Raw genomic sequence first — 24636 nt, 5'->3', positions numbered from 1 at the left:
TAAAATATAATTTGTTTAATGCAAAACCATACTTATTTATACAATTTGTAAGAATAAGAATACAAAAACCTATTACTTTCTTTTACAATTATTTTAAAGTAAATTTAAAACAAATTTAAAACGAACATTCTCTCGAACTAATAATTTTGGAGACATTCCAACGCGTCGATAAAAATATGTAAAGCATTTAGCATATTCTATTGCTTAAATGTCACGTGTTGATTATTCATTTTATTATCATTATTTACAAATTTTTCTCTAATTTTCAAGTTATTTTACATTACTCCTATCCTTTTGTTAATCTTTTTAAAGTTGTTGCACATGAACCATTTTAAAAAGTTCCTAGATGAAAATCTACTAAACGCAGACAGAGAGGAAACCTCTATCACGGTATAGGATAAACACGGTATCGATGGTGCTGTCGTGTCGAGTAAATGTATCTTCGATCGCTCAACCAGAAGAGAAATCTCTGTTTCGACTGATAATTATGAATTCTAATTTCTAATTTACGTGTGTGTATCTCTTGCAACTATGTGTAATTGCGCAAGTGTAAAAGGTATGCAAGCATGGCACAGGTGTGCATGAACAATTGCCAAAGTAATTATAAGATATGTATCGGTACAATCACATACACTTGTGAGGCAAAGTGTAAATAGAGATTAAATATTAAAAAGTAAGTTAAAAAATTAGTATTAATTTATAATTTGTTAAATTTATATCAACATGTTCGTAACGTGTTAAGTAAAAAGTATAAGGTAATGCAATTGTATAAAACAATTTGTAAAAACTGTCAAAAATTGTATTATAGATGCTTTAAAATCATATGTTTAGTGCGAATAGCAGTTTATCAATTAGTTCGAAATAGTATTATTATTGCGTATTTTATATTTCTTTTTTGTGAATTTTTGTTTTAATATTTTTATCTGTTATTTATTATTTTATGTAAGTAATAAAATGTAAATTTTATGTAACAAACAAATAAATTTGAAAGTACAACTGAAGTTCTTACGTAATGTTCGATCGCAGGTACAGAAATTAAACAAATGAAAATATGTTACTCCAACTATTAGCAGATTTTTTGAGCCTTATAACAATAGGCATGTGCTTTGTATTAAAGATTCCTCAAATTTTGAATTTATTGACTGCTAAATCAGCAGATCAAATCTCAGTTGTAGGCCTTCTGCTAGAATTAACTAGGTAAGTTTATCTTGTATATCGTGCATCGATGTTTGTATTTTAACTTAGCCAGAAAATATGTTTAAAAAACTTTGAATGCTTTTTACAAGTAAGCTTAATTTGACATTGAATTTCTTACAGCTATACCGTGATGGCTAGTTATAATTTTACAAATGGTTACTCGATACTATCTTATTTGGAGTATCCTGTTATTCTATTGCAAGAATACATACTAATCTTCCTAGTGCTGAAGTACTTAAATAAAATAAATACGTTCTCAATTTTGGTCTCAATACTCTATATTGCCATAAGTATCTCTTTCGCAATGCAACTTATCCCGAAAGTCGTTCTTACGATTTTGGCGGTTAGTTAACTAATTAATAATAAATTTAAAAAAATGTAATCGATAACTCTCCGGTCATCTATTAATTTTTTTTGTAATTGACAGCCACTGTGCACTCCAATTTCTGTCTCAAGTAAAGTCGTTCAATTAGTGGCCATTTTTCGAGCGAAAAATGCGGATACAGTGTCGCCGATTACCTGGTTTATTTCCGCATTTACTAATTTAAGTAAGTTATAGATAACAAAAAAATGTTGATCTCTCTATAGAAATATTTGCTCTATCTATTTCTCTACCGATGGTTCCCAATAAAAACATTGATTTCTGTTTACAGCAAGAGTATTTACCATATGGATGGATTCGGCAGACATTCTGCTACTAGGAAATTTTATTATCTCTGTGATTTTAAGTTCGAGTATTATGTTTTCCGCCATTTATTATAGACGGCATCGAGTAAAACAAAATTAAGAAGTTCGACAGTGGCGCGATGTTATGAAAACCAATCTAGTCAAAAGTACGTGCCATCTTTCTTGCTCAATTATTTATAAATGAAAGGCAATACAATGCTATAATACTATGTACAGGGCGTAAAAAAAAGTAAATGTGCAAGCCACCATAGTGGCATGATTCTACGCTCGACGAAGTTTTTGCCGTTAGAAACTACTACATGAATTACAGCGCGAGGCACGCTTTTTTGGAACGTGTGTTATTTACAGATGCAAATAGTTTTTGAAGTAGCAGCATCCTCAATCAACAGAATGAGAGGAGGGCTGACAGAAATCTCCATGCAACGATGGAAAGAATTTAATTGCTATCAACGTATGAGCAGGAATTACTAGGAACCATGTTATTTGGCCCCATTTATTTGTTTGCGCCGATAATAAATGCAATATATTTGCAATTATAGGGTATTGCGAATAAAATCAGTTTAACCTCTATGAGTACTATGTAATCGCTCTTAGCCGTGAAGTAACTACGGACGAGCGCCGTATCGAGAAGGTTGAAAATTGTCGAAACTTTAACAATTTTTGCCAAGAGAATTGCGGTTGGATCGCGACCCATGGGGCCTGTTTAAGATTTCCGATCCTCATGACGAGTAAAATATGATGTAATAAAAGATCTTTGATCTTGAATTTCAAGGTTAAGATGAACTTTGCACAAACCTTTTTTACGAATTTCCACCGATTCGAAGGTGTAGAATCACGCTATTTACGGTGATTTTTACACTAATTTTTTTTTTTTTTTGCACCCTGTACTTATACCATTTAATTCTTTCGCCCGTTAAACGAACACTAATTCCGTAAAACCGTCATTTGTACGTAACGAGATATTGTATATAGACGAATGCTGAAAATGAATAAAAAATGTTATGAATAGATCAATCATAATCTAAGATTCTTACGACTTCCTTCTCAACCACGTACTGCTCCTCCGATTTAGACTTCTTTGAAAAATATTATGCAACTAATTCTCGAGGGAAGAATTTTTAATCGCCTAGACGTCTTCCTAAAACTGCAAGTCCAAGGATAAATACAAGCGTTTTCGACCGATAGATTTAATCGTTCTGAATAATTATGTACTATGTATCTTGAAATGGGTATCTTGAAGAAGGTTATTCCTCTGGTTTGTTCGCGAATAGACGTACAGTGGCGATCAAAGTGATTCGGCGATCGAGAGAAAGAGTAGACACAATAGTTCGTACTGCTGGGCAGAAACAGCATGCACATGTGTAGGGGTACGGAATGGCATATGGTTTCGAAGTGTGTGGACCATCCTTCTAGAGTCGCCACCCCCACTGCCCCTCTACCACAGATCGGCGGTCCTCGATGACCTCCGGCCTGTCAGTCTACACCGAGAAGCTGCCCGGGCTTCATCAACTTCTTCGCGTCTCTCTCGCCGCATTCTCCTCGAAGAAGGAACGAGAGTGAGAGGGGGGACAGAGAAAGAGAGAAAAGGGGCCGCGATAGTTTCAAGAAAACACGCCGCGTTAAAGGACGAAACACCAGAGGTGCCGACAGTGGCGGGCTCAATCAGTCGACCGTCAGGATGGCGAGGTGGTTGCTGGTCGCTTCGTTGGCCAGCTTGCTGGTCCACCAAACGAGAAACGAAATCCTGACGCCGCCGTATTTCAATCTAGCCGAGGGCAAGGAGATTATCGCGTCAGCCACGTGTGGCGTCGACACCCCCGGCCCGGAACTCTATTGCAAGCTCGTCGGCGCGAACGCTGATCAGCACGAGGACATTAATCTGATACAGGGTCAGGTTGGTATACATCTGCGTTCTCTTCTCTATATCTTTGATTTTTACTTAACAACCGCTTTTGTTCTATTTTTCTTTTAGTTGGTTAGATCTAAATCGCGAATGAGAAGATACCTTAAGGTATCGGAAAATGTATAAAAAGACATACCGAATAAGGACTTAAATTTTAATCACCGAGTCCCGAGAGAATCTAGACTAGTTATTGCAAATATTTCGTAAATTTCGACGTACTTTGTTCGTTTCTTACCGGAACGAAAGATATTTGATATTTATCTAAGAACGCACGACGTTTGCTTTGGATCGTTTAGTTGGAATAGGCTATGTCGCGGTCTCGAACCAATTTTTATCTATATTTGGTCCTTTGAGTGCAAGAGTTTATCACTCTTTAGGCAACCATCCGCTTACTCAACTACTTTTTTCCATCTTTATGGAATGAAAATATCTATATAGGGTTTTATAAATTGCGAGCAAAAAGGATTGTAGCCCTAAAAAGAAATTGAGCGTTCTAACAAAAGAGAATTCTAATCTTTGTAAATCGTCATTCTTGATGCTATATAATATAATATATATTATATAGTATATATCTATCTATCTATATTGTGTGTGTGTATGTGTGTGAGAGTACATATTTTTTTATACATATTTTTTTTTTAACGCATGAAGATTTATCATCGTTATATGTAATTTAATATAGATGTTAGTCTTAGTATGCACGTATCAACTTATCGTTGTTGGAATTGCGATAAGGGAAGTTCATACAAATTATTTGCACGAAGAAATGTCAGTGAAATTATACACAAGTGATGCATTTTATTCATCTATTTACCGACACTAAGAATAATTAGTACAAACTACGTGTTACAACTTTTTGTTCCCTTTAAGATCAAGATTCGAAATATTTGATGCTACTAAAATGCTACATTAGCGAATCTAGTAGAATCTATTTCGTAATTCTTTACTTACGTTACCTTTTAAACGCGTGCTATATATACTGTAAATTGCTGTATATCATAGCAATTTCAATACTATTGCTTGCAATTGTCCAATTATCAAACGAATCTTATTTTATCGGTATATCTAAGTACCTTTGACGATGCTCTGCTCTTTAGCAGGGTTTCTTGGAATCGGTGTAATGCATGCGAGGGGATAATCGTAATATGAACTTTAACGCGAGAGAACAGTTTCCTAGGAAATTGTAAATATTTTTAAAGATTCGTTAAAAAATGTATACAGGTCTGTAGTGAATGAAGAACTTGCCACGATTATTTTATCTTTATCGCTGTTAATGGCTTTGTATTTCTTGGTAGTAGTATATCGCAAAACCGAGTTCTCCTTATCAAGCAGGAAATAATAAATCAGATGACCGATTTCGTAGTCGCGCAATATTTAAAACGATCGATTGTCTTTACATTAACCGTAAAAGGTTACTTTTCCTTTCTCTGCGTGCTCGTTCTACGTTCTAGGTTCGTTCCGTTCTAATAGCGGACTGCTTCTTACGCTGATCGTAGAGCAATTGATATTATTAGACAATTCATAAATTCGGGATTTCCGAATGGGTCAGTGGCCACTCGGTTCTATGGCATTACGTGTATGTATCTATTTATGCGGGCGAAAGAAAATGCCATGTAGACTAGAAGTGAGAGGGCCGATAAGGAGTTACCGATAAGAGTGACCTCTCGATAACACTTGACCATCTTGTCTTTTCAAATTCCGAACGGTCGAACTGACACGGATGTCCCACAAAGATTCTTAAAAAAAATCTAATCTGTTCGTAGAAACCTCCGTAAAAATGATTTGATATTAGTCGCGTTTAAAAATCGAACCTGTTGTTACATCGAGGATTAAATCAGAGTATTTTTATTTAAATTTCGAGATCGCACGATTTCTATGTATCGTTGAGATCTCGGACATGTTAGGTCGTTGAACTTTATATTAATAAATACACGTATGTTCGACATACGTGCATACGAGAGTGTAGATGCGAATAAAAAATTACTCCAAACGAACAGCAAGTATGTTTGTCGACTATCGAGATGTCATGGTCGAGCGAGGATTTTCCTTTCGTTTCGATGTCCGCTCTACGTTCGAACGTAGTTTAAAAATTCGAGGAAGCACGATAATAGCGTTGTCGATGTCTAGGTATGCGATTACTGCGATGCGGACAACCCAGAGAAAAAGCATCCACCGGAATACGCGGTCGATGGAATGGAAACCTGGTGGCAATCGCCACCGCTTTCCAGAGGAATGAAGTACAACGAAGTGAATCTGACGATCAATTTTGAACAAGTAAGTGTAAACAAAATTGCAAATTTCAACACAATATTTTATGGATAAGTGTCCGAATTAGCGAACCTGAGATCGACGAAATACGGATAACGGATTCCAAGGGCGATATGTTCGATCGGTTATTCTTTCCCATTTTTATCGAATCGAGCGACCAGATATCGAGAAATAAAAATGAGTAAGCAGAAAGTAAGAGAATTGACACCAACAGGAAATTATGAGCCTGAAATAATGGTGGAATAAGTATTTTATCTGTAACAAATTGCTTTATCACGTAGTAGGCGTTTTCCTGCGAAACGGGAAAGAATTATCTTCGCGTCATTTCCTGAGGACAATAGAAAACACGGGTTTCAGGGAGCAGGGTAAATGGTACAGCGAATAGACGTTCTTTACGTTCGTTCAATCTGTTCGATATCCGATTATCCAACTTCTAAATCTAAATAGAAAGAAAACCGGGAAAAGTTAAATCCACGATATGCTAAAAAATTGGTAGCTAATAAGAGAGATTAGAATTTCGATAGGCTATGGATACGTGTTCTCGTCGTAGACACGGGGTTATTGTCTTTTCGTTAAACAACTTCTTAGGACTCGTTTACGCTGCGTTAACGTGTGCTCTCTCTCTCTCTCTCTCTCTCTCTTTCTCTCTTTTCTCTCTTTTCTCTTCTCGTATACTCTCGACCACGTGTCCGGAAACGGGGGGAGGCACGAATTCAACGTTCCAAAAGCTACGGAGTTCGACACACATGTTCCCCAGTTCTTGCTACAAAAGTCCTATGCTTTCGTATTGTTTCTAGGTAGCGAGAAAACAAGGGTCGTATTATATCGATATTAAACGCCATCATCTTTCACAGAGTAGCGGGAACTCTAACTCACTTATGCCTTTCTTTCGTTACTTTTCTACAAAATAGAAATTAATCCTATCAATTTCCAATTGACCTAGATTTGAATAAAAATTGGTAAAACGTCTTTCATAGGAATTTCACGTGGCATACGTGTACGTCAAAATGGCTAATTCGCCGAGACCCGGACTCTGGGTACTTGAAAAATCAACAGATTATGGAAAGAGCTATACGCCTTGGCAATACTTTTCCGATACCGCTAACGATTGTTTGACTTACTTCGGCGTGGATAGCTATAAACCGATCACCAGGGACGATAGTGTCATCTGTACCACGGAATATTCTCAAATCGTGCCACTGGAGGGTGGCGAGATACCGATTTCGATTCTGAATAATCGTCCATCCGCGAAACATTACTTCAATTCCACCTTGTTGCAAGAATGGACACGAGCGACGAATGTTCGTTTTCGTTTTTTAAGAACAAAAAATTTACTGGGGCATTTGATGTCTTTAGTGCGGGAGGATCCGACCGTCACCAGAAGAGTAAGTGTTCCCGAAATTCGACGAATCTCATCGCGATAACCGAAACGAACAATTACAGCTAAATTTGTTGTATTTCAGTACTTTTACTCCATCAAAGATATCAGTATCGGGGGTCGGTGCATGTGCAATGGCCATGCGGATACTTGCGATATACTGGATCCAAAAATGCCGAAGAAACTCGTTTGCAGATGCCAACATAACACTTGTGGGGCGCAATGTGCGACTTGTTGCAAAGGATTTGAGCAGAAGAAATGGCGGCAGTCCACGGCGTTTAAGAAGTTCACTTGCGAACGTGAGAATAATTTTTTTTCTTCCTTACGTACTACTCGTCCGTTTTTTCGTTCGCCGTAAACCGAAAGTCACTTTGTTCCACGAAGCAAAAGATCTTTTACTTCTTGTAGCTTGCAATTGTTTCGGCCATTCGGACGAGTGTGAATACGACACGGAAGTGGACGAGAAACACTTGTCATTGGATATTCACGGTAACTACGAGGGTGGCGGTGTGTGTAAAAACTGTCGGGACAACACCGAAGGAATTAACTGCAATCGTTGCAAACCGATGTTCTACAGGCCGCGGAACAAACCTTTGAACGCAACCGACGTTTGTCAACGTGAGTCGTAGCTCCATTCGGCCAACGATTTTGTTAAAACGTTACTAGAAAATATCATTTACATCGTTAGTTTTCGTTTTTCAATAGCGTGTCAATGTAACGGATTTAATCTGACTGGAAATTGCGCGGATGCCACCGGCAAATGCGAATGTCGAAAAGAATACACTTCGCCTAATTGCGACAGTTGCAGCTATGGATATTATGGTTATCCGAATTGTGTTCCTTGCCAGTGTTATAGCAATGGGACACACGGAGATCATTGCAAGGCCATAGACGGATCTTGTCCGTGCAAGTCGAATTACGCCGGTCATTATTGCAACCTCTGCGCGCAGGGCTACTATAAATTCCCCGAATGTTTACGTGAGTAAACCGCGGAGCGTTTCTATCCGCGACGAATTTCATTATATAACGTAATTTGTGTTATAATCGATCACAAAATTTGTAGCCTGCGAATGCAATTCCTTGGGTTCCCTCAACGACAACTGCGACGTAATTTCTGGCAATTGTACCTGCAAGAATAATTATGGCGGAAGGACGTGCAACATCTGCGAAGATGGCTACTATAATTACCCTCACTGTACATGTAAGCGTATCCAAAAAGATAACCGTGCTGTATTAATTATTAACGCGCCTTTAAACGAATTTTGAAACGAGTTAATTATAAATATCCGATGTTGCTGTTGTTTGTCTAGTTTGTAATTGTGACGCACGTGGAACCGAACCTGGAGTTTGCGATAAAACGGACGGTTGGTGTCTGTGTAAGAAAGGATACGGCGGTCCCAGATGTGATCAATGTATCAATGGGTATTACGGGTTTCCAAATTGCAGGCCTTGCAACTGTAGCTTAACAGGGTCGTCGTCTATTAGCTGTGACGCCGTAGGAAAATGTTCTTGTCTGGCTAATTTCGCTGGACGAACCTGCGACCAGTGCAGCCCTGGATATTACATGTATCCAGAATGTATAGGTACGTGAGATTTCTATTTATAACTACCGTGTTCGGTTAAGCTCAAGAGCTTACGGTATTTCCCCTACTCTGCTTCTCACGATGTAGTAAGGGAACGCTGTATCCGCAAGACGTATTACACAACGGTCGGAGGTCGTTTCTTAGGCCGCCCTTTATGGCAAACGCAACTCCATCTTTCTTTGTACGACGATTCATCCTGCGTTTCTCTTTTTCTAACTTTTTCTAACTTAAAGAAAAGTAAAAAGCTATGGTCAAGTTCAAAATCCGTAAACTTGATTGTAGTAACTCGTATTAAGCCAAAGCAATATACTGGGTACAAGTAAAAAACCGCAAGAAGAAGTTACCGAAACTGATGATAATCCTTTATCGCAATCGTAGCCTGCAACTGTGACAGCCACGGTTCGATCGGCGCGTCTTGCGACGCGGAGGGTAAATGTCAGTGCCGGGAGAATTTCGACGGCGGCAGGTGTAGCCAGTGTAAAGAGGGCTTTTATAACTTCCCCACCTGCGAGGGTTGCAACTGTGATCCAGCGGGCGTGGTAGAAACGTTCCAGGGATGCGGCTCCTTGCCTGCCGGTGAACTTTGTCAATGCAAGGATCGCGTCGAGGGTAGGATCTGTAACCAGTGTAAGCCGCTCTATTGGAACTTACAGCCTTACAATCCTCAGGGTTGCGAAGGTAAATGGAACGACGAAATTTTCAAGATACGATCGGCAAATATAAAGCGACGAAAGTAATTGTTCCCTGTCGTTTTATCTTGTTTTAAGAATGTCAGTGTAATATACCGGGTGTCATTGGAAATATCGGTGAGTGTGACACGAAGAATGGCCAATGTATCTGTAAACCTGGAGTAACCGACAGGAGTTGTAATCAGTGCGTGGATGGTACGTACAATCTTCAAGAGAGCAATTTCTTCGGCTGCACAGGTATGTAATTAATCGTATATTGCGCGCCAGTAACCAGAATTATTTCGACGAATACAAATTATGTAAATCTTTCGTTTCAGATTGTGCTTGCGACATTGGTGGTTCTGTAAATTCGGTGTGCGATAAACTAACTGGCCAATGCCAGTGTCAGCCACGTGTCACTGGTCTTACTTGCAAGGAACCCTTAAAAGCCCACTATTTCCCGACTCTTCATCAATTTCAATACGAAGCAGAGGATGGAAGGACACCTAGCAACAGCCCTGTCCGTTACGGTTTCACCGAAGATCACTTCCCAGGATACAGTTGGAAGGGATACGCGGTATTTTCTGCCCTTCAAGACGAGATCATTCTGCATGTCTTTATTCAAAAGTCGTCCCTCTATAGAATGGCTTTGAAATACGTGAATCCGAATAACGAGCCGATCCTTGGAACAATCACTATCACCCCAGAAAATCCACTGGAGGTGGAGCAACAGTTCAAGGTCAATTTCAAGCCAACCGTAAAACCATCGTTCGTGACCGTCGCAGGACCTCAAGGTAATCTTCCTTCGGCCATGGTTATGAATCCAGGCTACTGGTCCATCAGTATCGCCACCAAGAATAGCCTTTTCCTCGATTACTTCGTGCTGCTTCCATCCGAATATTACGAGGCAACTATTTTAACTCAAAACGTGAATATTCCTTGCGAGGTTGGTCACAAGGGACTCTGTAGACACTACGGTTACCCCGATCTCACGATATTTGACTCTGTTCACGGAGCTGGCGGTTTCTTGAACGAAAACGACGTCAGAATCCCCCTGACCGAATATTTTATGGATAGAGATATCCTGCGTGAGATCGATAAAGTGGAAGTTCCATTGATCAACGAGAGACAAGAAGAGATACACTTCGACTTGAGGATCTCGAAACCCGGTCTGCACGTCCTGTTGGTTACGTACGTGACACCGAAAGATGAGAACGCCACGTCAACCCTTTTGATAGAAGCAAATACAGTTGGAAAGGGAAAGGCTACCCTGTACCCTTGCAAGTACACCAGTGTTTGCAGACAGGTGGTGACCGACACCTATGGCAGAGTAGCTACGATGAATTTCCCTTCGAACTATATCAGCTTGATTTTAACCGGAGATCCTACGTCGAACGTGGCCATCGACTCCGTCGTTGCTATTCCTTACAATCGGTGGTCCTTGGATTATGTCAAACCAAAATCTATATGCGTTAGAAAGAACGGAAAGTGCGTGAAAGGTCAGTTCCCCGGAGCAGCAGACGCGAAGAAGATCGAATTCGAAAGCAGCAGCACGATTGCCGAATCTGAGAATAGACCATTCGGAATTTACGATAATAATACTAAGTTAATTTATCTGGATGATAAGAATACAATGGTAGATATTCACGCGAAAGTTTTACAGCCTGGAGACTACACTTTCGTCGTGCAATACTATCAACCGAACTATCCGGAATACGAGCTCGACGTGTTGGTGCAAAATGGAAAATTCTACGAAGCAAAGATGTCCGTTCCCCACTGTCCCAGCAACAGTGGATGTCGCAGCGTGGTGAAACAAGAAGACGGTAACATCAGATTCCAACTGATCGAAAACTTTATGATCACTTTCAAAGAGAGCGACAGCAAAGGTATCTGGCTGGATTATATCCTGGTTATTCCAACGGAGCAGTACAACGAAAAGATCTTAAAGAAGATCCAGTTCGATCAGACGAAGGAGTTTATCAAGAAGTGCGGATACAACCACTTCCATATCAACATCACCGAGGAGGGTTTCTGTCGCGACTCGATCTTCTCCTTAACGGCCAATTACAACAATCGTGCTCTACCATGTAACTGTAACATCAATGGATCCATAAGCCTCGAGTGTGAAAAGTTCGGTGGACAATGTCCGTGCAGGGCAAACATTATTGGAAGACGATGCGAGATCTGCAAAACCGGATTCTATGGTTTCCCCAACTGCAAACCTTGCAGCTGTCCCAGCACAGCCCTCTGTGAGCCAGAAACAGGTGCTTGTAGTTGTCCACCGAGGGTTATCGGTGAACGTTGCGATCAATGCGAGGTGGGAACCTACGGATTCCATCCGATCGTCGGCTGCGAAGAATGCAACTGTTCGCCTCTCGGTGTAATCGACGGAGATTTGCAATGCGACTTCTTGAATGGCAACTGCAAATGTAAGGAGAACGTGGTAGGAAGACAATGCGACAAGTGTCGATCTGGATATTCCCAGTTCCCGCACTGTGAGAAATGCGACTGCGACATCCGCGGGACCACTGCGAATATCTGCGATCAATACACGGCAGAATGCTTCTGTAAGGAAAATGTCCAAGGATCAGCGTGCGACGTGTGCAAGGAGGGTACCTTTAATATACAGGAGAACAATCAGGAAGGTTGTACCAAGTGTTTCTGTTTCGGAAAGACCACCAGATGTGCGTCAGCGAACTTGTACAGGGTGCAGGTGTCCGATATGACTAATTGGGAATTGTCTCTGTCTAACGAGAAGAGTGGAAATATCACGTACTTGACAACCATACCGCAAGAGTTCAATTTGACGAGTATCGCTATTGGTCTCACCACTAACGACACTTTCAGAAAAGTCGTCTATTTCTCGGCGCCAGAGACTTATTTGTGGAAAAAGTTGACTTCCTATGGAGGTTTCCTGAATTATACCGTGTATTATAGTACCGGACCGTTTGGCGAGGCAGTTAGCGCGGCCGACGTGATTCTTCAAGGTGCCGACACAACGTTGCTTCATTACGCCGAGGAGCAGCCACCGTCGTTCACGAATTTCGAAGCGTCTTTGGAATTGATCGAAACGAACTTTATAACCGAGAATCGTTTAAGCGCTACGAGGGAACAGCTGATGGTGGTGCTGGAGGACCTTCGAGGAATATACATCCGTGCTACATACTGGAACCCCAGTATTACAGCCTCTTTGTCGCACGTGATTATGGACGTAGCTACGGAGACCTATTCGCCGCAGTATAACGTTCCAGCCAGTGGCGTCGAGCAGTGCCAGTGTCCGCCGAACTACGAAGGACTTTCGTGCGAAGAATGTGCCCCAGGATATTACAGAGTAGATTCTGGACCCCATGGGGGTTATTGCGTTAGTTGCGAGTGCAACGGGCACGCAGATACTTGCGACGTGGAAACCGGCGTATGTTTGGTAAGTTGATTCGGCGATTGAAAGATATATTGATAAAGGATCTAGCTAAATTCCACGAACGTTTTGCTAACCTCTAGATAATGGTTATTATGTACGATCTATCTATTTACATGTACGAGTGTCGAGATCTTTAAACAACTTTCCGTTTACCGTAGGACTGCAAAGACGGCACGACGGGTGACCATTGCGAACTCTGCAAGCAAGGCTACTACGGCAACGCTACCGGAGGAACTCCAACCGATTGTCTGATTTGTGCCTGTCCTCTGCCCTTCCCATCCAACAATTTCGCCACCGGTTGCGAGGTGAACGAGGAAGGAAATAAAATAAGCTGCGACTGTCTTGCCGGTTATTATGGCGCTCGCTGCGAGTCCTGCGTTTCCGGTTTCTACGGAAACCCCGAAGTTTACGGCGACTATTGCAAGCCGTGCAAGTGTTCCGGCAACATCGATACCAACCAAGTCGGTTCCTGCGATTCCAGGACCGGAGAGTGTTTACGTTGTTTGAACAACACTTACGGGGAAGCTTGTAATCTGTGCGCGCCAGGATTTTTCGGCGACGCCGTTGAAAGAAAAGATTGCCGCACCTGTTCGTGCAAAGAATGCGGAATGAAACACTGCGACAGTTACACCGGTCAATGCTACTGTCACGAAAACGTGGTCGGAGAGCAATGCGATCATTGCGCGGACGATCACTATGGCTACGACACGTGCGAAGGTTGCAAAGCGTGCGATTGTGGAATTGCCTCTGAAAGTAGTCAGTGCGACGATGCGACGGGCCAATGTCGATGCAAACCTGGCGTCACTGGACGCAGATGCGATCAATGTATTTCTGGTTACTGGAATTACGGGCCGGAAGGGTGTACCTCTTGCGAATGTAACATCGGCTACTCTGTTGGGGTGTCTTGCAACACTACCACTGGCCAGTGTAGTTGTCTACCGGGTGTGATCGGGGAGAAATGTGATCATTGCCCGTATAGGAACGTGTTGATTCCGGGGCAAGGTTGCTTCGCTTGCGACTCCTGTACCGGAAACTTGCTGGACGTCACGGATGAATTATCGGATTTGTTGAATCCTGTTTTCACGGAGTTCAGCACAGTGGCTGAGAGCTACTTCACCAATCAAAGACTGAAGTTCATCAATGACACGGTAAACGACTTGTATCCTAAAGTGAAACTTCTGGACCCCAACAGGGTAAACTTCCTGCCGTTGCAGCAAGAAGTGAAGAGATTGGAAACGGAGGTTTCGAATCAGAAACGCGAGATCGATTATACCGCGGAGGACAGCGAGAAATGGAAGCTCGCGGCGGAGAATACGTTGGAAAACATGAATCTTCTGGAGGAAGATGTGATCAAGGAGATAGACCTAGTGAGATCGACCGTTTCCGAGGTAGAATCGTTAGCCTTGAACATTGAATTGGGCACTGGAGCGAAAGTGGACAGCGCCTTAAAAGAGGCTACAGACATTCTGAAAAAGATCAAAGGGGTATCGTTCGTCGGTTTCCGGGACCGTGCAACGGATCAAGCGGACCAGGCCAACATTCTCGTGTCGGAAATGAACGAGTACAACGTACCAGTCAGCAATTTATCCTCCATCGCGGATAATCTGAGCGACAAGGTGAGGAACGTGTCGGACAAAATGGACGATCTTCTCGAAATCACGTGGAAGGCTCAAGAGCTGGCCAGTGTCGTGGATAGATTGAATCAGGAAAACAGAATCGCAGCTGAGACCGGCAACTTCGACACGGTGAAAAACTCCACCGCAGAGGCGAAGGAAGATCTAATGGCCGGAGAGGAATTGAACGGAAACGCCAGCGAATATCTCCGCGACGCGGATCGTAACACGAAACTATTAAGGGAAAACGTGATAGACGATTCTACGGATACGTTAAATAGAACGATCGAAGAAAACGACAAACTGCTGTTAGATCTAACTAATCCCGTGCAAAACGCGCACTACCATGCCGAACGTCTTTATAATCGTTCCTTGGATCTGGATAGTATTTTGACGGATACGAGGAATACCGATGCGGTGAAAGCCGTTTCCGCCTACAGAAATATAGGAACGGCGATCGAAGCTGCTCGCGAAGCTGCAGACGACGCGATTGTTGCGGCGAATAACGCGACTACTCTCTCGGACGGTATCGAGCAAAGGTTGCTGGATTCGCGAAACGTGGCTGTGAATTTGCTAGAATCGGCGCAGAATACACTGTCGAAGACAACGGGCAAACCCGAGGTGGATTTGAGCGACGCTCAAACGCATTCCGCCATGATCTCCGAGCAGAATAAACGCAACAGTGAGCTGTTGGATTACATCGACAAGATTCTCGGTAATATCGAAGCCCCTTCCTCGACGGTGGCCCAAGACGCTATGAATCAGGTGATAGAGGTGGAGAAAAATATCAAGCTTTCCGTCGATAACACGAATGCCGTCGATCAAATTCCGGAAGATCTGAAGAAAACGAAACAGCTATCGAAAAACATTTCGGAATCGACTCGCGACATATCCCAGGCGAAGAAGCAAGTACTTGACATCGTCGATAAGTATCTGCCGAACATTGCCAAATTGTTAAGCGACTTGAACGCGAATCAAAGGTCGATAGATACCAATGGAAACGATTTGAAGAGCAAGATCGAGGCGTTGAAGAACAAAATTGCGAACGCCAGGGAACTTGCGGATCGTTACAAGGTCGGCCTGACCTTCTATAGGAATACCACACTGGAATTGAAGAATCCCGAAAACCTTCCTCTGCTTGCCACGTCTTCCAAGATATCTCTGTACTTCAGAACGAACACGACAAACGGTTTTCTACTATATCTAGGAAACGAGGAGAACGCCAAATTACCACGCTCGAAAACTCACGATTTCATGGCACTGCTGATCGAAAGCGGTTATCCGGTACTCATCGTCGATTTCGGATCCGGTCCCGAGAAGATCATCAACAATAAATTCGTATCGGACAATAAGTGGCGTCAAATAATCGTCGAGAGAACCGGAAATAACGTAAAGCTAATTGTGCGAGAAGATATCGGAGAAGGTAAAGATCGACTTTATGAGAAAGGATACGTGTTACCTGGCTCGCACACGATATTCGATTTGGACCAGGAACAATCGAAATTGTTCGTAGGTGGTTATCCACCGTCCTTTAACATGCAGAACGCCGTCACTGCGTCCTCGTTCGAAGGTGAAATGGAAGAGCTTGTAATAGGAGAAGATACGCCGGTCTCCTTCTGGAATTTCATCGACGGCGAAAATAACGACAAGATTGCCATGGAAAGGGACAAGTTGATCAACTTCCAACCCAGTACCGGTTACAGATTCGACAAACACGGATACGCTATCTTAAGCAAGAGAGATTTCCAGATTTCACCGGACAGCAGAAAATTCAGCATTAAATTAAACTTGAAGACGTTCGCGGAAAATGGGCTGATTTACCTAATGGGTAAAGGCAAACAGTTCCTGGCTTTGGAAATGAGAGACGGCCACGTAATCTATCAGTACGATCTCGGGGAAGGTGGAACCAGCTTGAAATCCTGGAACAAGTACAACGATGGAAACTGGCACAACCTGGAAGCTCTCAGGTTCGAGAAGACCGGCGTTCTAAAGATGGACGGCGTGGATGTGGTGAAAGGCAAAGCGGAAGGAAATACCAAGAACTTGGTGTCTTCGGATAACATTTATTTCGGAGGATATCCACCGAATGCTAAACATCCCTATGAGCCTGTGACTAACGAAGGTTTCGAAGGTTGTATCGACGATGTGGTTATTCTAGATACCATAGTCGATCTGACTCGCAACATTCAGGCATTTGGTGTGGTTCCTGCCTGTCCAGTACGGGTAATGTAACGTTTGTAAAACTATTCGAATCGATGATCTTGCGGTTAGTTTAACAAATTTATAAAACGATGCATAAAGCGATGAATTTGTTTATCGTTGTTTAATGTTCCGTGCTGTCTGGCCGTGTTAATTGAAAACCTAGCAGTCGTTTTGCTTTGGTTACATGATATTTTGCTTTTTTCTTTAGTTCGTAAGCTTGGTATCTTTCGAGGAGAACGTATCCGGCTATGTAAGATGGCACAACATCTCCGTGCCGAACAGTCTTCAAGTGAACCTAAAGTTCAAGACTTTGGCAAACGACGGCTTGATCTTCTACGTGACCGATCATGAGAAAGGTGTAGTTAGCTATTTGTCGCTGATCGACGGTGTTCTCGTCTTCAATAGTCAGGGCCAGGAACTACGAACAACATCCACGGGCATCAAGTTCAACGACAACGAGTGGCACGTAGTCACGGCTACGCACTCGACCGATTCTCTCAAGCTCGACATCGACGATATTAAGAATTACAGTACCGATCTAGATGCACCCCTACTGAACATACCTTATGGCAGTTTGTATATCGGTGGTTTACCGGCTGCCTTTGGTATCCCCCCGACTGGCGCGATGACGCCGTTTATCGGTTGTATCGGAGACGCAACGTTGAACGGTGTCATCGTTAATTTCGCCAACACGACAGAAAGGCCTCACGCTCTCCTTGGAAAGTGCAAGCTGGGTGATCCATCGTGTAAGCAATTGACGTTTTTAAAATGATAAATAAGCTGAAACTTTCGAAGCGTTAAATTAATACACATAAATATATCTACATACATGGTACAGCTGCACCATCTAAACCCGAACCAGAACCGAACGTCCCGCCTCCTCTGTTGCCCACGGAAAGTCCAGACGACAACGTCGAAGTATCTACCCAGATTAGTGAGTACGATGTTACAAGTAATAACATGAATAATAAGTACGACGAGGAGTCTAGTCAAGGAATCTAATCTGTAACTTACTACTCGATATTGTTAGACATCATCGACGTTGATATCGATAAGGAAACGGACGAGGAAGAACCTACGATAGAGGGACGCGGCCATCATCACGATGATTTCGTTACAACCACAGAGGCTACTACTTCCACTCAAAGAACCACACCGTTGCACATCGACGAATGTCGATTACCATATTACCCGGCTATAGATCCTGACATGGAAAATGCCTGGCGTTTCGGTACGATATTTCCGCGCGATTTTGAAAAATATACGAAACGAGGAATTTCGGTGAAAGAATGGCATCGTTTTCAGGTACTGCGAGAAACAGCAGATTAGAATACAGATCTCTAAACGGCAGATACAAGAACGACTACGATTTCCAAATCGCTATCAAAACGATGGCCGACGAAGGAATCATTTTCTATACGTCGGACCTTGCCAATCAGAATTTGATCGCTGTGTATATCAACGAAGGAAAGGTAAAGTGTCGATGTTCGATAAAATATCTGACATCGATCGCGATGTCAGGTAATTGGTATTGGTTCGGAAACATATACTCGAGATAAAGCCGTTTTTCTCTATTGCAACATCAATAACAATTTTTATCAGCTTTTTTTACGTGTAAACAAGTTTAGAAAATTCGAATCGATCGCAATTTGAATTACATTGTGTCTAATCGTCATATATTTTTTTTAAGATTTATTACAAATTTGATTGTGGAAGCGGACCAGCTATATTAGTCAGCAATAGAAAAATAAACGACGATGAATGGCACATCGTAATATTTAAAAGACAAGGAAACCATGGACAACTTATCGTAGACGAAGATGATGCAGTTACCGGATCTTCTCAAGGAACAACGGAAACCATGAATGTTAGCCCGCCGTTCTACGTAGGAGGGGTGTCACAGGACATGTCCAACAAAGTTCTTAATACGATCGTAAGTAAATATCATCTACCTGATAGACGTTGAACCTATTTTACTTGATTTCTTTCCTCTTTAATGAGAGTTTGGTTATTAATTTCAGAGTATGAATCACACCTTCAATGGATGCCTAGGAAACTTCATGGTAAATGGTCAACCAGTTGGTGAGCCTATAAATAAAGTGGGTGTAATTCCATGTTCAAAACGAATCGAACCTGGATTGTTCTTCTATCCGGGTAATGGTAGTAATCTGTTCAGAGCAGGTACATACAGTACAGTTTTAAATAATCGACTATACAACATTGATGGAATTTTGTAGAACGAATTCTAATTCTACAATACAATTTTAGTGGACAGGTTCACAGTTGGCAGAACAGTCGACATCCAAATGGACATTAAACCACGTTCCACTTCTGGTCACCTGCTATCTGTCCATGGAAAACGGGATTACTTGGTCTTAGAAATGATTAACGGAACGGTGAAGTTCCTTGTTAAAACGGCAAAAGGTTCGATAGAGACTTCGTTTGAACCAACGAAGCCGAATTCCTTGTGCGATGGCAATTGGCACAATATTCGAGGTAATATTTCATTTTTATCTCGATAAAAAAAGTATAAAGAAAGTGAATAACTTTTTGTGGTTTCTTTTGCACAGCTGTTAAACAGAAGAATGCCGTGCTCTTATCGGTTGACTACAAAGCAGCTGAGCCAGGAATCGGCGGGAAAAATGTGGCGGGAGTTCTATCGAAGCATCCGATCTTCATCGGTGGTCATCCGATGCTTGGAAAAAGATTACGTGGAAGTAGCTCGCAAGCACAATACGTGGGCTGTATTAGAAACATTCAAATCAATATGAGAGCTATCCAAATGAGCCCCGAACGTGCTTACGGACAAGTCCTCGCGGGAGTATGCCCAACGATATAAGAATCTCCAAGAACGTCGTTTAAAAGTGCACTTAAAATCAATTAACGTAACGTTGCCACTCTTTTTTTGCAACCATCTGCCAATCAATTTTCAAATGTTGTTTTTTAACCAAAAAAAGAATGACTTATATATACAACGTTATATGATGCCAGTTCATTTTTTAAATAAGAAATGTTTATTCTAGAATTTTAAGTATTTAAGATAATTGTTCGAGAATAATGGGGAATAAATTAAAGATCATCGGACATAAACAGCCATATCTCAGGGCCTAGCCACCACCGATGTATTCAAATTTTCGAGGGTACTACTGAACAATCGTAATATGCCTTCTAATACAGATTCTCGAGAAATATCATGCAAAAGAATAAAATTTTCAATAAGCGTACAATCTCGTTCGAATACACATAAGACTGAACGTCGTTTTTTCCACTTTTTTACGGTGGTAAATAAAGCTACGTATTCCCCACTACGCATCCATCGACGTTTATTTAAACATCCGAGTAAGCTATTTTACCATAATTCATATTAGGCGAATTACAAGTTTCCTACAAGAAAAGAAAAAAAAAAAAAAAAGAAAACGAAGAAAACGAAGTGATAACGATATACTTATACAGAAGGTATTGTAATACACAACCAAAGAAAACTATTTTATACCATAATGAAAATTATAAAAAGTTCTGTGCTATTGATAAAGAAACTTTGTGACTTTTCTGTAAACATAAAGACATTTAGAAAAATGAAGACGCTAAATAAAGAAAATAACATGATTAAGAAATATATTTGCAAAATAATTTTCTACTCTTTAAGTGCTCCTTTTAATTCGCCTTTTAAATTCTGTCGCATTCTCCTCGACGATATGCCGACAGTGGAGCCCGAAGATTCTATAGCATTGTAATACGCGCGAACATACTATCAAATAAACGATACTATACCAAATGACTTGAAATACGTAAAACGAAATTTATTATGACAACTACCAAACTGTGTATAAAATTTCTCACAATCCCTGAGTACACACGTTGAAGAAGACTGAGAAAAGAATGATTTTCAACATTTAATTCGTTGAGCGTTGACCGTGTAAAACGTTAATGTATTGTAAAGATACTTCAGCATATTATATTCTTATTTTACAATACGTTTTCTTTTTTTCAGTGTTCGGATTCAATGATTAAACATATAAAAAGTAAAAAGGAAAGGTTCCGTGGAAATCGAATGTTTTATTACAAAATTATTAAAGGATATGCTAATCACTTGTATTACTCAATATATTAAAATCGTAAGTTTTTTAGGCTATTGGAAAATGTGTTATGTATAGAGGGTAAAATAGAGGGTAAAAAGAATTTATATGTAAAACATAACTCATGATTGACACGTTAAACGTCCAAAGTAAAATATGCAGTATTTCTTGCTGTATCGAAGATAAACGCATCGAGATGAGAAGCCGAGTTATACAAAGGTCTTACATTTGATGGCAGATAACTATCCTATTTTGTAAATATTTGTGCAAAGACAAGAAGCTAAAATTTTATTATGTATTTATTTAAAAATAGCTAAGGGATCGAATGCTCTTCATACACTGGTTATTACAAAATCAATTTCAAAAGAGAACAATACTGAAGAAATTCGAAACTGTTAAGTATCGTATACCGTTAGTTTAAACTATTATCTGTGAATTATTCTGTGAAAATAGCATTCTTATCTTGTAAGTTGTAAACGATATATGTATACGACCGTGTTCGCTTAGAGTATAATAATTTATTTAAGCGATCGTTGTATAGCATGTTTATTTCATCGTACGCACTTTTAGATGTTTTATTAAAATCATATAAATAATGTTGAGAGAAGAGAAGAAATTATTCTTCATTCTGACATTTGATATTAATCTTTTAGAACACATTTAAATCTTAATAGTAGCAATTACCATATCGATAATTTCTATACTTTTTGTTTCTTACTTGTCTAAAGCATTATCATAAAACACTTAAAGACTTCTATATATGTAAAAAATTCCCTGAAATAGTTGACAAATAGTTGGTTTATCAGATGTTAAACAAAGAATCGATTTTATAGAAATGTACATGAGATTACTTAGAATAACTAAAAATGATTTACTATTTATCATGCAATTTCAGGAACATTCTCAATGAAACATTATATCACAGTGTAATGATCCAGACATTCAATTAGATTTTTGTATGTGGCAATTGCGTCTGTACAATTGTTTATCACAAAAGGCATGTCGTTTGTTCTTTTCAGTACATTTTGAAAGATATCCTGCAGTAATTGCAAGATGAATTATGCAAATATCCCAATATTTGCACATAAGTACGAAGATATTCCATGCACCTTGAAAGTTAGTCACAGTGAATATAACAAACAACAGAATAGATGAACATCAAATTATCTGGGCATGCACAGTACATTGGTATGAGATTTTATTCTATGCCATGTGCAAAAATCATCACTAGTCCAGGTTCAACCATCATGTCTTCCGGCATATGAGTATTATCACAATAAAGAACTAACACTGCTTGTTTACCAGGGACTCTTTTACAAACATAATTGTCATATTGCCTTCTGGAATTCTGTCTGGTTTCAAGGGAGTTTAAGCCTGGAGGCCATTTCCTTTCGTGACAATTTTCCATTAATTCGTCGATCACATGAGGTGGGCAATTATATTCCGATAAAGTTCTCTTTATCATCGTCTACAAAATTACGTTCATTTATTCGTTTACCAGAATTGATTGATTAACATTAATTTATGGGTTACAGTACCTGCAACAGTTCATCCGGGGTGGAAATCATTCCTCCCCATCTTGTTACTCTTGCTCTAGGAAGGGTAGCAGACCATCTTACAACTTCGTCTCTTTCCATTTGGTCAGCGATAGCGCGCATTGCTGGATTTGAAACTCTCAATGCTCTCATAAAGTCTTTTAAAAGATGTATTTCCCTCTTGTGTTCATTTATTTGAAGTTGTTGTTCACCTAATTCACGTTTCATATCGGCAAGCTTTTGTTGTTGCGAATGTATAATATTTCTGAGTTCTCTCACACAATTATGATCTTTTAGCTCATTTTTAGGAATAATAAGACTACATCCTTGTTCACAAAGCATCGGTCTCTTGGGATTATATTCACATTGCTCCAAGTGTGACACTAAACTATCGAGCTTAACTATTACTTGACATCCGTACATAATGTTATCACAACTAATACAAAGGCGGGCCAACAGATTCCGAAGAATTCTTGGAACTGCTCTAAGCTGAGCAGATGTAATTGGTGTACGATCCAACGGACAGGTGGGCTGTCTATTTATCCATTCATTAATGCATGTACGACAAAAGGCATGTTCACATACAGGTGCCTGCAACATATTGCTCACCTACCAGTCTTTAAGCCAAACTACACACTTCGTAAGACTTAGTACTATATATAAAAATATATAATGAATACTAAATAATGTCCTAAACACTTACAAAAATTTACAAAATATCATTATATATGTTAATCTTATTCGTTAAAAGAAAAACGGAAACGATCCGAAACTGATAACAGTTATAAACACTTTGACAGAACGAAAATTACAAAAAATACAAATGACTGATATTATAAAATATCAAACTTTAAGGAATACTTTCCATTTACTCGATCGTTGTAAATAATACGGTGTGTGAAAACAATCATCAGATGGTCGTACTAAACAATGGAGAGGAGAATAATTATGAAAAAGATGAAAGAAAGACGACAGAAATGTTAGGTTAGTTTTCCGTAAACGCAAAAGTTTGCTTATTGGAAGCATTCTATCGTAAACGAACGAAACAGAAATAATACCTGGACAGGATCCTCCAGAACACCAGAGCATATCGGACAAACAAGTTCCTCGTCAACTTCGCCCTGAAAGCGGTTCACATCGAACCCCATAATGTGAACTAAGTACAGTAACTCGTCTTTGTATGTAGCGACGAGCCTCTCCTGTAAAACTGTGGATCCAGAATCCAGAATCAGAAATTCGATGGCGTACGATGTGAAAGCTTCAGAAGTATACCGTTACTTTCCACAAGCATCGCGCAACATGACAATAGTCGCTTGCAATTAATGTAAATGTATCACAGTATCAATGCATATTATGGTTTTATTTGCCTGAAATTTGATGATTTCACGATATACGATTAATCATTATTATAAATCACCATAGAGCTGGATCGAACCTTTCATTCGGTCACAGAAGCAAACTCGCTTTTTCAATGCGGCAAATTTCGAGGTTCACAGTTTGAATGATTAAATTAATCGTAAGAAACAACGAGTAATGCAAGATTATGAATTTATTAAATCTTATAAAATCGAACAAACATTAACTTATTTCACATAATGAATTTTGTTATACAACATGACATAACAAGACATTATAATTGTAATTAAAATAAAAAATGAAAAATCTCAGATTATAATTGATTATGTTCTCGGATTTTATTTAGGTACATTGCATCGCGCTTCATAAATTGAACACATCCCCGTTATTTTTTGAAAGATTTCTATCAGAAGGTAATTTACGCTTATCTGCAAATAAAATATTCCTGATAACGTACAATTAACGTACAAAATCCTCGCAAGTGTAGGTTAATACATAATGATATATAATGATTATAGATATAATATATTACAGCTTTGAAGTGGTCATTTTTCAGTCGCGCGCTTTAATCCTACGATATTTCTTATTATCTACAATGAGATTCCAAATTATCTCAATGAATCGGCAATCTACTTATACGTTATTAAATATTTTGATTAAACAGGAAATAAATCATTTATACGTTGTATCATATTCATTACTATCCATACGTTATCGCGTCTTTTTTCTAGACACGAAGAATCTAATTTGTG

At 40.1% G+C, this 24636-nt stretch overlaps 3 protein-coding genes across 6 annotated transcripts; 2 read left to right on the top strand and 1 right to left on the bottom strand.

Moving 5' to 3' along the window:
- Positions 1-347: 347 nt before the first annotated feature.
- Positions 348-2892, top strand: LOC117210223 (mannose-P-dolichol utilization defect 1 protein homolog). Of its 2 annotated transcripts, none has more exons than XM_033453028.1 (5): positions 348-556; positions 1027-1197; positions 1318-1540; positions 1625-1745; positions 1851-2892. In XM_033453028.1, exons 2-5 carry the CDS (start codon positions 1052-1054, stop codon positions 1982-1984), a joined length of 624 nt encoding a protein of 207 aa, XP_033308919.1. In that variant the 5' UTR covers positions 348-556; positions 1027-1051; the 3' UTR covers positions 1985-2892. The 2 variants fall into 2 exon arrangements, with proteins under 2 accessions (XP_033308919.1, XP_033308918.1); XM_033453027.1 differs by having other exon boundaries at positions 349-673.
- A 458-nt stretch (positions 2893-3350) lies between these two features.
- On the top strand, positions 3351-20527 carry LOC117210073 (laminin subunit alpha). Its single transcript, XM_033452694.1, has 20 exons — positions 3351-3778; positions 5915-6061; positions 7033-7440; positions 7519-7732; positions 7842-8051; positions 8139-8411; positions 8497-8634; positions 8744-9016; positions 9395-9694; positions 9784-9942; positions 10023-13105; positions 13261-16938; positions 17126-17663; positions 17756-17851; positions 17948-18148; positions 18223-18389; positions 18608-18850; positions 18939-19098; positions 19186-19413; positions 19488-20527. The coding sequence occupies exons 1-20, from the start codon at positions 3563-3565 to the stop codon at positions 19754-19756; spliced, it is 11001 nt and encodes a 3666-aa protein (XP_033308585.1). The 5' UTR covers positions 3351-3562; the 3' UTR covers positions 19757-20527.
- A 747-nt stretch (positions 20528-21274) lies between these two features.
- Positions 21275-23955, bottom strand: LOC117210074 (E3 ubiquitin-protein ligase NRDP1). 3 transcript variants are annotated; one of them, XM_033452696.1, is made up of 4 exons: positions 23587-23955; positions 22532-23137; positions 22178-22461; positions 21275-22102 (listed from the first exon to the last, which is right to left on the bottom strand). In XM_033452696.1, exons 1-3 carry the CDS (start codon positions 23674-23676, stop codon positions 22192-22194), a joined length of 966 nt encoding a protein of 321 aa, XP_033308587.1. In that variant the 5' UTR covers positions 23677-23955; the 3' UTR covers positions 21275-22102; positions 22178-22191. The 3 variants fall into 3 exon arrangements, with proteins under 3 accessions (XP_033308587.1, XP_033308586.1, XP_033308588.1); XM_033452695.1 differs by having other exon boundaries at positions 21275-22461; positions 23587-23953; XM_033452697.1 differs by having other exon boundaries at positions 21275-22461; positions 22532-23119; positions 23587-23952.
- Between the last annotated feature and the right edge of the window lie 681 nt (positions 23956-24636).

This window comes from Bombus bifarius, unplaced genomic scaffold (assembly GCF_011952205.1).
Source record: "Bombus bifarius isolate JDL3187 unplaced genomic scaffold, Bbif_JDL3187 scf7180000008199, whole genome shotgun sequence".
NCBI classification, from domain to species: domain Eukaryota; kingdom Metazoa; phylum Arthropoda; class Insecta; order Hymenoptera; family Apidae; genus Bombus; species Bombus bifarius.
Note: the sequence above shows the minus strand (reverse complement) of the source record. Positions and strands in the feature narration are given on the sequence as shown.

Bases quoted from the DNA above. Each gene is read 5' to 3' on its own strand.
- LOC117210223 (XM_033453028.1), top strand. From the start codon at position 1,052: ATGTTACTCCAACTATTAGCAGATTTTTTGAGCCTTATAACAATAGGC. The intron at 1,198-1,317 runs GTAAGTTTATCT...AATTTCTTACAG, and splicing joins CTTCTGCTAGAATTAACTAG to CTATACCGTGATGGCTAGTT. The intron at 1,746-1,850 runs GTAAGTTATAGA...TTCTGTTTACAG, and splicing joins TTCCGCATTTACTAATTTAA to CAAGAGTATTTACCATATGG.
- LOC117210074 (XM_033452696.1), bottom strand. From the start codon at position 23,676: ATGGGGTTCGATGTGAACCGCTTTCAGGGCGAAGTTGACGAGGAACTT. The intron at 23,138-23,586 runs GTATTATTTCTG...AAAGACTGGTAG, and splicing joins TTCTGGAGGATCCTGTCCAG to GTGAGCAATATGTTGCAGGC. The intron at 22,462-22,531 runs GTACTGTAACCC...GTAATTTTGTAG, and splicing joins CCCCGGATGAACTGTTGCAG to ACGATGATAAAGAGAACTTT.
- LOC117210073 (XM_033452694.1), top strand. From the start codon at position 3,563: ATGGCGAGGTGGTTGCTGGTCGCTTCGTTGGCCAGCTTGCTGGTCCAC. The intron at 3,779-5,914 runs GTTGGTATACAT...GTCGATGTCTAG, and splicing joins TTAATCTGATACAGGGTCAG to GTATGCGATTACTGCGATGC. The intron at 6,062-7,032 runs GTAAGTGTAAAC...CGTCTTTCATAG, and splicing joins TGACGATCAATTTTGAACAA to GAATTTCACGTGGCATACGT.